Source organism: Mesoplodon bidens (assembly GCF_964165515.1).
Source record: "Mesoplodon bidens genome assembly, chromosome: 18".
Taxonomy (NCBI): Eukaryota; Metazoa; Chordata; class Mammalia; order Artiodactyla; family Ziphiidae; genus Mesoplodon; species Mesoplodon bidens.
In genome coordinates this window covers 43554382-43568217 of record NC_138175.1, presented here as the reverse complement: position 1 = coordinate 43568217, position 13836 = coordinate 43554382, and the positions used below count along the sequence as shown (strand labels likewise).

The following is a 13836-nucleotide window of genomic DNA, read 5'->3' as shown; positions in this document are numbered from 1 at the left end:
CAAGAGGGCACCCCTTCCCTTGTAGGCGGGGAGAGAGGGGAGGATGGGGGTGGGGAAGGCTTGGGAGTTTGGAGAAGAGGTGAGAGTATGCCCACCTGCTGCCTTCTGTGTTCTCCAGGAAGTAGGGGATGAGTTCGTTCATGTGACAAGGAGCCCTGGGAGGGCCCCGAGGTGGAGGAAGTTGAGAGGAGCCTGCACGCTCCCCCTGTGACTCCCGGCAGAGCTGGGGTGTGTGGAGGCAGGCGGTAGCTTACTGTGCCGTCCGCCCAGCTGAGTGCTTTCCCCCTCAGCCCTCGTGTCCTGCACACACAGGCCTGGGCTTTGGTTCATCCCTTGCGGGCGTTCGGCGAGCCTGTGTGGATCAAAGGGCACAAGTCCTAGGGGGTCTAAAGTGTTGGCCGGAGTGGTGGCTAGAGGGCTGGAGCAGGGCTCTAGGCTGAAGAGAGAGGCATGGGGGTCAGAGGCGGTTGTAGTCTGGGCCTGGTTCCCACCTGTGTTGTCACTCTGGTCGTCACCGTCACCGCATCGGAGAATAGAGAGACCCGCTCCCAGCTCCCAGATCCTTGGCTGGTGCCGAGCAGGGCAGGAAGGAAGCATCAGGGGCCGCTAGGTTACCTGTGAGTGGATTTGGACCACACCCTCCGGGGCACGGGAACCAGCTTTCTGTTCCCCCGGGTAGAACTGCTCCCAGCGCCCCGAGGTGGAGCCGGAGCACCTTTATGATGCTACAGAGCAAACGTAGGCTTCAGGGTCTGCCCCTGAAAAAGGAAGGCATGTTCGTCTGGAGAAAGTCTCAGTGGGTTGGGGGTTTGTCTTTCCTACATCCCCTGGAAGGTTTTACAGTCTTAGGAAGGTGTCCCTGTGCTGTACGATGCCTTCCTCCCCTCCCAGCGACAAATGGCTGGCTGTCCTACGTGGGCATCGTGGAGACAGCACAGGTCGGTAGCTGCCTCTGGTGGAGGTGGGAGCGCCTTCCCTGCCATCCTCAGACGCCTCGGCTGAGGCTGGCTCAGGACCGTCAGGCCTCAGAGGTGGACGCAGGGGCAGGCGCTAATCTGCCATCAGGACAGTCCGCTTGGCCGACCTTGAGGGGGCTTTGGTGAAGGCAGGTCACCTTCATACAGGGAGCAGGGTCGGCCATGAGGGCTGCACTGAGGACTCCACGCGCTTGAGGACTGGGCCCACTGCCACTTAAATGCCGCGAGCTGGAGGTGCTTACTTGAAATGGGTAGAAGTAGAAAAAGAATATTTATTTAGCTTCTCTACGGGAGGCTTACTTGGGGTTGAGATTGATTGCAAGGACCAGAAACCTAACCAATTTGGGGCAAATTAACATGAGCTTATTGTGAGGACCCCAGTACCCGCCTGGAGTCCAGCTGGCAGGAGGTACAGCTGAGCCTTGAAAGGACGGCAGGATCTGTTGGTTGCACCGCCCTGTCCCCACTCCCAGCTTGACCCTATCTCACGCAGGGGGCCTGAGTCACATGGTTTTCCAAGGCTGCCTGGACAGGTGGGTGTGGTGGGGGAAAATGGGAGAACTCTTCAGCCATCTGGGCAGAGCCCTGAGAGTCAGCACACGTAAGATTCAGGTCTAACAGCCTTGCCATGTGGATTGTATCCCCATTTAATGGATGAGGAAACTGAGTCTCAGTGAGGCACTGTGTGTCCGGCTACAGAAACTGGGTTTCTGCCACCCACAGCGGCTTCCCGATCTTGTAACTGGAAGCAGCCTGCACTCCTAAGGCTGGCGTTGGGTCGGGATGGGCCATGCTTAGTGTAGCTCATCACTCCTGGGGCTTGGTGGCCCATCCTGCCCCCATCCTATGCCCAGGCAGCCCATCTGCAGCCCTGGGCTCCTTCCCAGGCTGTGCAGGGTGTGGAGGTTTCCCTGGAGGGGTCTGCCAGCTCCTGCTGGAAGTCGCTGACTTGCTGCTTCGTTTTTCTCCTTTCTGCAGCCGGGTCTTCAAGACAGACATGGAGCTGGAGGTTTTGCGCTACACCAATAAAATTTCCAGCGAGGCCCACCAGGAGGTAAGCTGGGCGCTGGCTCATTGGACCTGCCGTTCTGGGTGGGCTGGGGAAGCAGCATTGCTGTGTGTGGGGCAAGACGGCGGTGTCGAGGTGGACGGTCTTGGGGGGGCGTTGGTCCCCAGCAGGCAGGAAGTGTCACTGCAGACCCAAGATACGGTGCTGGCTGTTTACTGTTCCCCAGTGGGGACAGGGCAGGGAGGGCCTGTCCTCACCTTAAGGTACCCACCCTCAGGGAGCTTCCCAGCCAGAAGTCCCGACTTCCAGGACAGCAGAGCTTTCCCTCCTCGCATTCTGGCAGTCCCAGTTCCTTTGAAAGAATCTGTGGTCCTTAACCAAGATTCAAGCACGTTTATTACTATCGTCCATTTTTTTGAAAACGCCCTCAGCTGGTTCTTTCCCAAACCTTCCCACTTTACCTGAGGAGCAGGAGCAAATAAGGAAGTTTATTTTTTGAAATGGATCCGGGCCATTGGGATAGCCCAGTACTTGCTTACTGACACTGCAGTGTTGTGTCAGGAGACAGATGGGAGTCATTGGGGGCAACACAATCTCTTCTCCGAGTTCATTTTCTCTGTGTTTTATAAGGAAGGAAACCTCTTAGGATAGTTGTCATAGGCTTCTGAGCATTAAGTATTCACCAAACACGTCTTGGCTAAATCTTCACTTGCCTCCCAAGGTGTTTATTGACTTCTGAACAGAAGTGCTCCGGAGTGGTTTAAATAAACTGTATGACTTTGGAGCTTTAAAAAAGTTCTAATTTGTCACATTTCTGCACCACTGTGTGCACGTATCATTCTTTTTTTTTTTTAAGAGAAGAGATTCTTTTGAAAAAATGCTATACATTATTTATAAGGTAGTGTTACTTATCTCCTTAATACAAATGTCTTTGCTTAATATCCATCCTCCAGGTAATGAAGGCTGTAAAAGTGGGAATGAAAGAATATGAGATGGAAAGGTAAGCTGCTGTGTTTCTCTGGGTAAAGATTAAAATGTAAAAAACAGTAATTTACGTTCGCTGAGCAAGTAACAGATGAGGCGCGCAGCCTGGCACACACATTGAGTGGGGATTAGGAGTAGGGCTTCGGCGTCGTGGGCAAAGAGGATTTTTCTTCCGACTGTGGCCACCTCCCTGGCCCTTGGCAGAGTGTTTGATGGTAATGGTCTTTGATTACTTTTCAGGGTGGTTTAGTGCCCCATCATTCCACTCTTGGACTTTGTTGCTGCAATTTGCAGGAAACTACCAAATAGCTGCTATTGTGACTCTGAAAGCCGCTAGTAAAACAGCTTGCCATTTTTATGGGTAAACACTGCCATTATGTCTGCTGTGCTTGGTCGACCGGGTTGCGGGTTGGTTAAGTGGCTCATAAAGCGTTCTGGAGAGCTCCATCATCCTGCAGCTCCAGTTAGGCTGCAGGGAGCCTGTTGCCACCCGGGGCCTTCCCAGGGCTCCCCTGCTGTGCTGGGTGTGGCCTGGCCAGCTCTTCAGCCCCGCTCCAGGACCCAGGGGTCAGTTAGCGTGCTGCTGCCCACAGCGTGAAGAAGCCCTGGGGTCAGACCCAAACTGCCCCAGTGGCTCCCCTCCCGGCCACCTCCTGGGGCAGGAAGCCCCCATTCCCGAGTCTGTCACCAGTGACTGCACTGCGTGGGAGCCCCTGTGGGGAGAAGACACTGAAGCTGCCGTTTCTCCCCCTGTGACCTAATAGGAAATGCGTATTTGGTCTCTGCCCCCAGTTCTTGGCACGGAGCTTGTAAAACCTTTGAAATTCCCTGATAGGAGCATCTGTTGTTCTTTATAATAAGCCCCTTTCCACCGCTCCTGAGTTTTTGCTAATGAGGGACTCTTGGAGGCCCCGACCTCCTGGGAGAAGAGAGGGACTAGAGATGGAGATTGAGTCCTGACCAGTGATTTAATCAATCCTGGATCTAAGGAGGTAATGGCACTTGCATAAGCCCTAAACCAAAGGGTTTGGAAAGCGTCTAGGTTGGTGAACACGCGGAGGTGCTGGGAGGCTGGCATCCCTGGAGAGGGTTTGGAAGCTCCACGTCCCTCCCCCACACCTCGCCCTCTGCTTCTCTTCCATTTGGCTCTTCCTGAGTTGTATTCTCCCTAATAAAGTGATAACAGTAAGTAAAGCACTCTCCTGAGTTCTGCGAGCCATTCTAGCAGATTATGAAACCCAAGGCTAGGTTTTGTGGGAACCCCTGATTTAAGGCCGATGGGTCAGAGGTCAAGGAGGCCTGGGCTTGTGATTGGTGCCTGAAGAGGGGGCAGTTTCGTGGGACTGAGCCCTTAACCTGTGGGGTCTGCACGGACTGGCAGTTCGTTAGGGTCAGAAGGTGTCCACAGAGAAGCGGAGAATTGCTTAGCGTGGAAAACCTACATATTTGCCGTCAGAAGTGTTGTGAGTACGAAAAAGCGTTTTACCTTGTACCCTCCGCCCTGGGCTGCCCTTTCCTGCCTGGCCTTGTAAGAGCTTGGTGCTGCTGCCCTGTCCCCACCTTGCAGGGCCCGTGTCCGCCCCAGGTACCCTCAGGGCCACTCTGCCTCCACACCTGAGCAGTGCAGACTGAGGGCGAGGTACAGACAGAGTCGGCAGTGGGCACCGTGGGCATTTACAATCACCATCACGTGGCTTGGGGGTAGGCGGACACCTTAGCAGAGCACAGTGAGGGCGAGGTACAGACAGAGCCGGCGGTGGGCACCGTGGGCAGTTACAATCACCATCACGTGGCTTGGGGGTAGGCGGCTTTTCCTCAAAGTCTAATAACCCTTAAAGGAGTCCTGAACAGGGAGCCTCTATAGTTCCCTCCCCTTACCCTGGGACGTAAGAGGTTAACATGGCCTCAGAGGCCCCGCTGCTGTGCCTTCCCAGGAGGGGGCATGGAACAAATGAGTCATCAAGGACCCAGCGCCTCAGGACAGCCCAAGGAGGACGGGGGAAGGGGCGGAGCCGTCTAGCTCTTGCCTCCGTGCTCTGGGATTCCCGGGTCCTTGCCCCCACCCCCCACCTGGGACAGGAGGAGTTCTGCGGGGCTGCCAGGGAGGTGGGCTGGGCAGTGGGTCCGTCAGATTGGCACTGGCCCAGAAACCTGTTCCCAGCTGAATTGGCCCATAGTGACCCACAGCTGATGCTTCAAATAAAACGACCCAGAAATTGGAGCAGGACTCGCTTGCTCCATTGTGTAGCCACGCTGACTGCTGCATTGTGCCCTAAACTGCGGGGAGTCCAGCTCTGAAGGTGGCTCCTGGCAGGGGCCTGAGCCGTCCTCGGTGTCCCAGAGCCAAATCAACCAGGGTGTGAGTTCTGGGTCAGGGGCTGGTCACTCAGCATACCTCCCCCAGCTCCCTACTTCCAAACCCAAGGTAATAGAGGTCTTCTTTTTTCTTTTAATGACACATTTCAAATAACCCCCACCCGCACGTCGAAGAGTATAATGAACGTCGAAGTCCCCATCAGGGTTTTCTGTTTCGTCTTGTTTTACTGGAGTATTTAAAACCAAACCCCAGACATTGTGTCATTTTACCCGTAAATGCGTCAGTGGGTATCTCAGTGGATGACGGTATTGTTTTCCTTTTCATGTAACCACTGTGTCCTTATCACGTCTAAGTAAGTTACCAATAATCCTTAACGTTATAAATGTGTAGTTCATGTTGTCTAAAACTATCTTTTTAGAACTGGTTTGTATGAGTTGGGATTCAGGGTCTACACATTGCGGTTGGCTGTTGTTTGAAGGAGACCCTCTTGTTGAGCTGAGCTCCGGGGAGATCTTACATTTGTCTACAAACTGCTCAGCCTCCCGCTCCACCCTGCGTCCCAGGTTGGCCCCATTGCTGCCTCCTCTGTGGACCAGGGGCGGCCCTCGGAGAAATGATCCTGAGGCTCTGGGCCAGAAGCAGCCTCCCTGAGGGTGCTGAGTGGCATTAATCCAGTTCAACGTGCCAGGTGTGTGCCCTGTTGTGCACATACTATGTGTCACGCCCACCCTGCGGCTGGCCGTAGGGGGTACGGGGGGAAGCAGTGGCTACCCTCGCACCCTCAGCCCGGCAGGGGGGCCATCTGATCTCTGGGTCCCTGAGACCTGAGAGCAGGGGGGTTCCTGGGGTGGAGTGTGGGGAGGGGTTTTAAAAGCTGAGTTAGAGATGATGAGGACAAGAGATAGAGTCTATTCCCGAAGGGCAGGTAGGAGGGGTGACCCTGGGAGGCAGATGGTGTCACCCCCTGAAGACAGTGGGAGAATGGTCCTCCCGGGACATTGAGGTGTCCCTGGCCAGATTTGAGGAGGGCACCACCCACTGCCAGTGCCAGCCTGAGCCCGGGGGCGTCTGTAGTGGTAAGGGGGCCGACGTCACTTTCTCTGTCCCCACAGGCACGTCACTGCCCAGGTAGCCTGGGATGCTGTTTTGTGGCCTGTGTTCTTGGAGCCTGGGCACTTTCTCTCGGAGGCCCCATCTCGTTAATCTGCAGTGTCTGCCCCACAGTTGGTATCAGGAAATACATATGGGCGGGTTAGATGGATGGGCAGGAGAGAGAAGAAAATGTCCTGAACTACTTTCTCCTGTCTTCTCTGCCGCTGTGAACTTCAGCATTCTTCTTGTAACCAAGTAGGAGTGTGAGGTCGCGTCTAAAGCAGGTGGGGGCTCCCCAGGAGGTGTGGCCTCCTTAACACAGGCTGGACCGATGCCCAGGAAGGTCCAGGCCACCGACCCCTGGCTTAGAAGAGCATCTCTAGAACCTTCTGGACGTTCTGCTGAGAGCATGGCCAGCTCCAGCCCCATGGAGGGACACAGGGCAGGAAGGGCAGGAACTCCTGGGGGTGGGGGTAGGGGGGAGATTGGGGCTTATTTTCTGGAAGGCGGGCATACCACCGGCGCAACAGCGCTCAGACTCAGACAAGGGCCGCTGGCCAGGAGACCCAGTTCTAAGCCTCATCTTTTTATTTTATCATCAAAGGTTTGTCATAAAATCTGGAAGGCATGTTAGAAACAAGGAAGCCAGCTGGTGGCATTTATTAAGACTCCTCCTCCGTGCTGTGCCTGCGAGCAGGGTTCCAGGGAAAATGAAAATCAGTTTCTGCAATTGAGGTGTGGTAAATTGTGTTAAACCAATAAGACGTTAATGTTTGGGTAAATCAGGTGCTGATGGCATCTGACTGCAGGCCCAACCAGGCAATGCGTTTTGCCTCCTCATGTTACTTATGTTAGTGGCATCACCGGCTTATAGCCGGCTGGCATGGGGCTGGCAGCTGAATCAATTACCGGCAAACACTAATTTAGAGCATGCTCAATTGGCTGTGTAAGCAGGTCCCGGTTCACATTTGCCACAAGGAGATTAATAACTTGATGTTTTTGACAGTCTGGGACGTTAACTGAAATTACGCTCTCTTTCTCTCCCAACCTATCAGTGAATGGGGCATTTCGGGCCCTTTCCCGGCAGCTCCCTTGGCGGGTGTGGGAGTCATTTAACAGGCAGAGGGGTCTGTGAGGTGTACTAGGGGACAACACGGCGTTGTCCTCCTCCCCTGGCTGGCGTCCTTCTTGGTGGACAACCGGACCCCATCTGGAGACCCCTGACAAGGCCTGGGTTTCCCTGTGCTCCATCACAGGCATCAGCCCACAATAAGAGTCTCCTGTTTTCTTTGTCGTTTTTTTTTTTAACATCTTTATTGGAGTATACTTGCTTTACAATGGTGTGTTAGTTTCTGCTGTATAACAAAGTGAATCAGCTATACGTATACATATATCCCCATATCCCCTCCCTCTTGCGTCTCCCTCCCACCTTCCCTATCCCAGCCCTCTAGGTGGTCACAAAGCACCGAGCTGATCTCCCTGTGCTATGCGGCTGCTTCCCACTAGCTATGGATTTTACATTTGGTCGTGTAGATATGTCCATGCCACTCTCTCACTTCTTTCAGTCATTTGTTAATGTTGAACTGCACGGCTGGACTACTCTGTGCTCAGAGTCGCCTTGCTTTTTTCTCCCCTTTGGCCAGAAGGAGCAAGTCAGGAATCTGTGTGTTCAGTGTGCCCACTGGACCCGGATTGGGGGCGGCTAGACAGGGCCAGGCCTGAGGGTCTTCTCCCCAGGGCTGGAGGGTGGGGGTCTCCCCCCTACAGACAACCCCCCACCACTCATACTACACAACACACACACACACACACACACACACACACACCCCACCACACACCACACACCACACACACACACACATCCACTCATACCACACACCACACATACACACACACACCACACATACACTCCAAACCACACACACACAGACACACACACTCCCACCACATACTGCACACACACATGTCCCACATCACATACACATACCACACACTCACACACAGATTCCATCCAGGCCACGTGGTGCTGGATCAGTGGCTTGATCGGTGGTTGATCTTTCAGATTATCCACCCAGGGACAGGCTGCAAAAATCCTTGCTGTGTTCTTGTTAAAAAAGGCCTGTTTTTTTGTTTTTCCTGAGGATTAGAAAATCTAACTGTAGTGAGGGTAATTGGAAGGTGGGAGAGTTTACAGGAAACCCTGCACCCCTACTAAGCCGTGGTGATTGTATCTGCGGCCAGCTTAGGCGGGCGTGTCTGACCTTTTCTGTCTCTCCCGCCCAGGCCTCCGCAGCACAGTTACCCCTGAGCCCACCCCTCACTCTTTGCAGTGCCACCCCACCCCCTTCTCGTCTGGACCAGCTTCTCTGTCAGATCTGCAGGAGCTGCATCTCCTGCTCTCAGGTTAGCATCCTCTTCTTTCTCTGCCCATCCCTCCTGGTGCACTGTAACCCCTGCGGGGCCGTCTCTTAGACGCCTGGGCCTGTGTGGCCCTCCTCTCACTCTGGGTCTCTCTCTGCCTGGCATGCTGGGTGTGGTGGTCAGACATGGCCCTGTGTATCTCTGAGCACCCCCATGGGTCATGCTGGGATCCTGGTGTCATTGGTCATGGACAGCACCAAGAGGCCCTTATTACTTCCCGCTTTCCTGGAGGTCCTGGAGATGTTCCCTGGAGTAGTCCAATGTAATCTGGTCTCACCCTAGGCAAGCTTGGGCCTCAGGGAGACTGCCCTCAGTTTATCTACCTCAGGAAGGTGCTAGATTTTGCCTGGGGCCTTTGTGGCAGGTCTGGGTCCAGGCAACCACTGAGACCAGAGCCCCTGGGTAAGAACAGCTGTGATGGGCCCTCCTCTGTGGGCCTGGTCACTGTCTGGGTGGTGAGTACCCTGCACCCTCCACAGCAGACATGTCACTCACTCTCGCTGGCCACTTTGAGGGATTAGGCTGCGGCCTGGCCTGCTGAGACCCCCAGGTCTGGGTGTGGCCCAGCCAGCTCTTTGCCTTGCGTTGGGTGGCTGGTGCGGCTTTCCTGCCAGCACTTCCTCGACGGTTGCAGATGAGCCACACACAGCCCACCACGAAAGGGTCAGGAAACCCCCATCTGTTCGGTGCACCCCTCAGGAAGGCAGCCCATGAGTCCTGCACCCCGCCACACCTTGGTGTATTTGAGCTGAGCCCTTTCTGACAGAAGAGTCAGGGCCATCTTGGGTGGAGAATTCCTGGGGTTTTGAGCAGGCTTTACCTCATCCTGGGCCCCCCGATACCAGGCAGGGCAGGTCCTACGTGCCCACCCAGCCTGCCCTGTCTGCAGACCTGACATCAGGGAGGAGAACCAAGAGGTTCTGCAGAGCCCAGTGTCTGAGAGTGTAGCTGGGTCTTAGGGGTCGTGGGGATCTGTGGCTTAAAGCCTGGATTGCTCATTTTGCTTAAAAAGTAACTGAGAAATGGGCACATTTAGGACATAAACTTGTGTGAGATCCAGCCAGAAAGCTGGGCAAAGAACCAGAGGGAAGGACTTCCTGCAAATGTGCACCCTGGTTGATGCAGCCCTAATTAGAGCTTTTGGGGGGCAAAGCCAACAGAAATAGGCCTTTTCTTTTCAGATGCTGGGGGAATTGCCCCTGGAGAACGCATTAGGTAACAGTGGTGCCAGCAGGCATCTTCATGGACTTGCCTCTAGTATTTCACCGTTGAACGTGGTGCTGTTGATTTTCGAAAAATATTTATCGTAAGTTTAAGGAAGTAGTGTCTTCTTCCTGGCTTACTAGGAGATTTTATCAGGAAAGGATGTTGAATTTTATCAGCCTTGTGTGTCTGTGTTTTAAGCAATTAATAAACATTTGACTTTAGAACAGGTTTAGATCACAGAAAAGTTACAGGAATATTACAGACAGTTCTCTTTTTCCCCTGTTGTTAATGTGATTGTGATACATTGTCACCACTCACGAACAGTGTTTTGTTTGTTTTTGTTTTGTTGTTTTGTGTCTGTGTTGGGTCTTTGTTGCTGTGTGCGGGCTTTCTCTAGTTGTGATGAGCAGGGGCTACTCTTCGTTGCGGTGTGCAGGCTTCTCATTGCGGTGGCTTCTCTTGTTGCAGAGCACGGGCTCTAGGTGTGTGGGCTTCAGTAGTTGCAGCACACAGGCTTAGTAGTTGCGGTGCACTGGCTCTAGGGTGCGCGGGCTTCAGTAGTTGTGGCACATGGGCTTAGTTGCTCTGCGGCATGTGGGATCTTCCCAGACCAGGGATCGAACCCATGATCCCTGCATTGGCAAGCGGACTCCCAACCACTGCACCACCAGGGAAGTCCATGAATCTGGTTGATATATTATTATTATCAAAAGTCCATACTTTATTCCACTTTCCTCAGCTTTTACCTAATAACCTTTTTCTGTTCCAGGATTCCACATTACATTTCGGCTGCCCTGGGCTGTGGCCAGTTCTCTGACTTTCCTTGTTTTCAGTGACCTTAACAGTTTTGAGGGGTACTGGTCAGGTATTTTGTAGACCGTCCCTCGGTTTTAGTTTTTCTGATGTTTTTGTGATGGTTAGATTGGAGATATGTGTCATTGGGAGGAGGACCCCAGAGGTAAAGTGCCACTTGTATATCTCATTGTTTCAAGGGTACATGTTAGTGAACTGACTTATCACTGATGATGACCTTGATCACCTAACTGAACTAGTATTTGTCAAGTTTCTCCACCGTAAACGTACTTGTTTTCCCCCTTTCCATACTGTATTTTTCAGAAGGCAGAATACACAGCCCACACTTAAGGAGTGGGGAGTTATACTCTATCTCCTTGAGCGGGGAATTATCTACATACACTATTTGTAATTCTTCTGTACAGAAGATTTGTCTCTTGTCTCCTGTTTATTTATTCAATCGTTTATTTACTTATATCTGTATGGACTCATAGATATATATTTTATACTTTGGGTTATAAACCAATATTATCAATACATTATTTTGTTGCTTAAATTGTTCCAGCTTGGCCATTGGGGACTCTTTCATTTGGCTCCCATGTCCCTCTGACACACTGCATAATTTTGCTTTTTGAACACTTTCTTAGTTTCTGGCACTGCAGGATACTCCAGGCTCATCTTGTATATCCCTTGCTCCAGCCCTTGAATCAGCCATTTCTCCAAGGAGCCCTTGTTCCTTTTATTGGATCATGGTATCAGATACCAAGATTGGGCACTGGGTGTTCCTTAGATTAATTTTATGACTAGACTCCCTGGTGCAGAGCCAGCCAGGCATCCCCGGCACACCCTAATTTGTTGTGGTGGATTACTGTTTTAATAAGCTGCAGGATTGAAATGGGGAGGCAGTCCACTTTAGAGGTTAGGGCATGGTCTCTAGAGACTGGTGTCCTGGGTTTGGGTCCCAGTTGTGCCACTTACTGTGCCTCAGTTTCCTCATCTGGAAGAAAGGATAATAATAGCACTTCATAGGATAGTTGGGAGGATTTGGTGAATTAATATATGTATAGTATATAGAATAGTATATCTAATAAGCATCATAATGATTGTTTTATGTATTTATTTAACATCTTTATTGGAGTATACTTGCTTTACAATGGTGTGTTAGTTCCTGCTGTATAACAAAGTGAATCAGCTATACATATACATATATCCCTATATCTCCTCCCTCTTGTGTCTCCCTCCCACCCTCCCTACCCCACCCCTCTAGGTGGTCACAAAGCACTGAGCTGACCTCCCTGTGCTATACAGCTGCTTTCCACGAGCTATCTCTTTTACATTTGGTAGTGCATATATGTCCATGCCACTCTCTCATTCATCCCAGCTTACCCTTCCCCCTCCCCATGTTCTCAATTCCATTCTCTACATCTGCATCTTTACTCCTGTCCTGCCCCTAGGTTCTCCAGAAACTTTTTTTTTAGATTCCATATATATATGTGTTAGCATACAGTATTTATTTTTCTCTTTCTGACTTACTTCACTCTGTATGACAGTCTCTAGGTCCATCCAACTCACTACAAATAACTCAATTTCGTTTCTTTTTATGGCTGAGTAATATTCCATTGTATATATGTGCCACATCTTCTTTATCCATTCATCTGTTGATGGACACTTAGGTTGCTTCCATGTCCTGGCTATTGTAAATAGAGCTGCAATGAACATTGTGGTACCTGACTCTTTTTGAATTATGGTTTTCTCAGGGTATGTGCCCAGTAGTGAGATTGCTGGGTCGTATGGTAGTTCTATTTTTAGTTTTTTTAAGGAACCTCCATACTGTTCTCCATAGTGGCTGTACCAATTCACATTCCCACCAACAGTGCGAGAGGGTTCCCTTTTTCTTCACACCCTCTCCAGCATTTATTGTTTGTAGATTTTTTGATGATGGCCATTCTGACTGGTGTGAGGTGATACCTCATTGTAGTTTTGATTTGCATTTCTCTAATGATTAGTGATGTTGAGCATCCTTTCATGTGTGTGTGTTGGTAATCTGTATATCTTATTTGGAGACATGTCTATTTAAGTCTTCTGCCTGGTTTTGGATTGGGTTGTTTGTTTTTTTGATATTGAGCTGCATGAGTTGCTTGTAAATTTTGGAGATTAATTCTTTGTCAGTTGCTTCACTTGCAAATATTTTCTCCCATTCTGAAGGTTGTCTTTTCGTCTTGTTTATGGTTTCCTTTGCTGTGCAAAAGCTTTTATGTTTCATTAGGTCCCATTTGTTTATTTTTGTTTTTATTTCCATTTTTCTAGGAAGTGGGTCAAAAAGGATCTTGCTTTGATTTATGTCATAGAGTGTTCTCCCTATGTTTTCCTCTAAGAGTTTTATAGTGTCTGGCCTTACATTTAACTCTTTAATCCTTTTTTTTTTTTTTTTGTGGGATGCGGGCCTCTCACTGTTGTGGCCTCTCCCGTTTCGGAGCACAGGCTCCGGACGTGCAGGTTCAGTGGCCATGGCTCACGGGCCCAGCCGCTCCGCGGCATGTGGGATCTTCCCAGACCGAGGCACGAACCCGTGTCCCCTGCCTCAGCAGGCAGACTCTCAACCACTGCGCCACCAGGGAGGCCCCCTTTAATCCATTTTGAGTTTATTTTTGTGTATGGTGTTAGGGAGTGTTCTGATTTCATTCTTTTACATGTAGCTGTCCAGTTTTCCCAGCACCACTTATTGAAGAGGCTGTCTTTTCTCCATTGTATATTCTTGCCTCCTTTATCAAAAATAAGGTGACCATATGTGCATGGATTTATCTCTGGGCTTTCTATCCTGTACCATTGATCTATATTTCTGTTTTTGTGGCAGTACCATACTGTCTTGATTACTGTAGCTTTGTAGTATAGTCTGAAGTCCAGGAGCCTGATTCCTCCAGCTCCGTTTTTCATTCTCAAGATTGCTTTGGCTATGCGGGGTCTTTTGTGTTTCCATACAAACTGTGCAATTTTTTGTTCTAGTTCTGTGAAAAATGCCATTGGTAGTTTGATAGGGA

General features: G+C 51.0%; 1 protein-coding gene across 1 annotated transcript in view; it reads left to right on the top strand.

The window, feature by feature from the left end:
• The window catches only part of PEPD (peptidase D), a 117649-nt gene that overhangs the window by 44009 nt on the left and 59804 nt on the right, over positions 1-13836 (top strand). Inside the window, exons 8-9 of the mRNA XM_081217136.1 lie at positions 1956-2031; positions 2940-2986. Coding sequence (XP_081073262.1) covers positions 1956-2031; positions 2940-2986 — 123 coding nt within the window. The remainder of the gene's footprint in view (positions 1-1955; positions 2032-2939; positions 2987-13836) is intronic.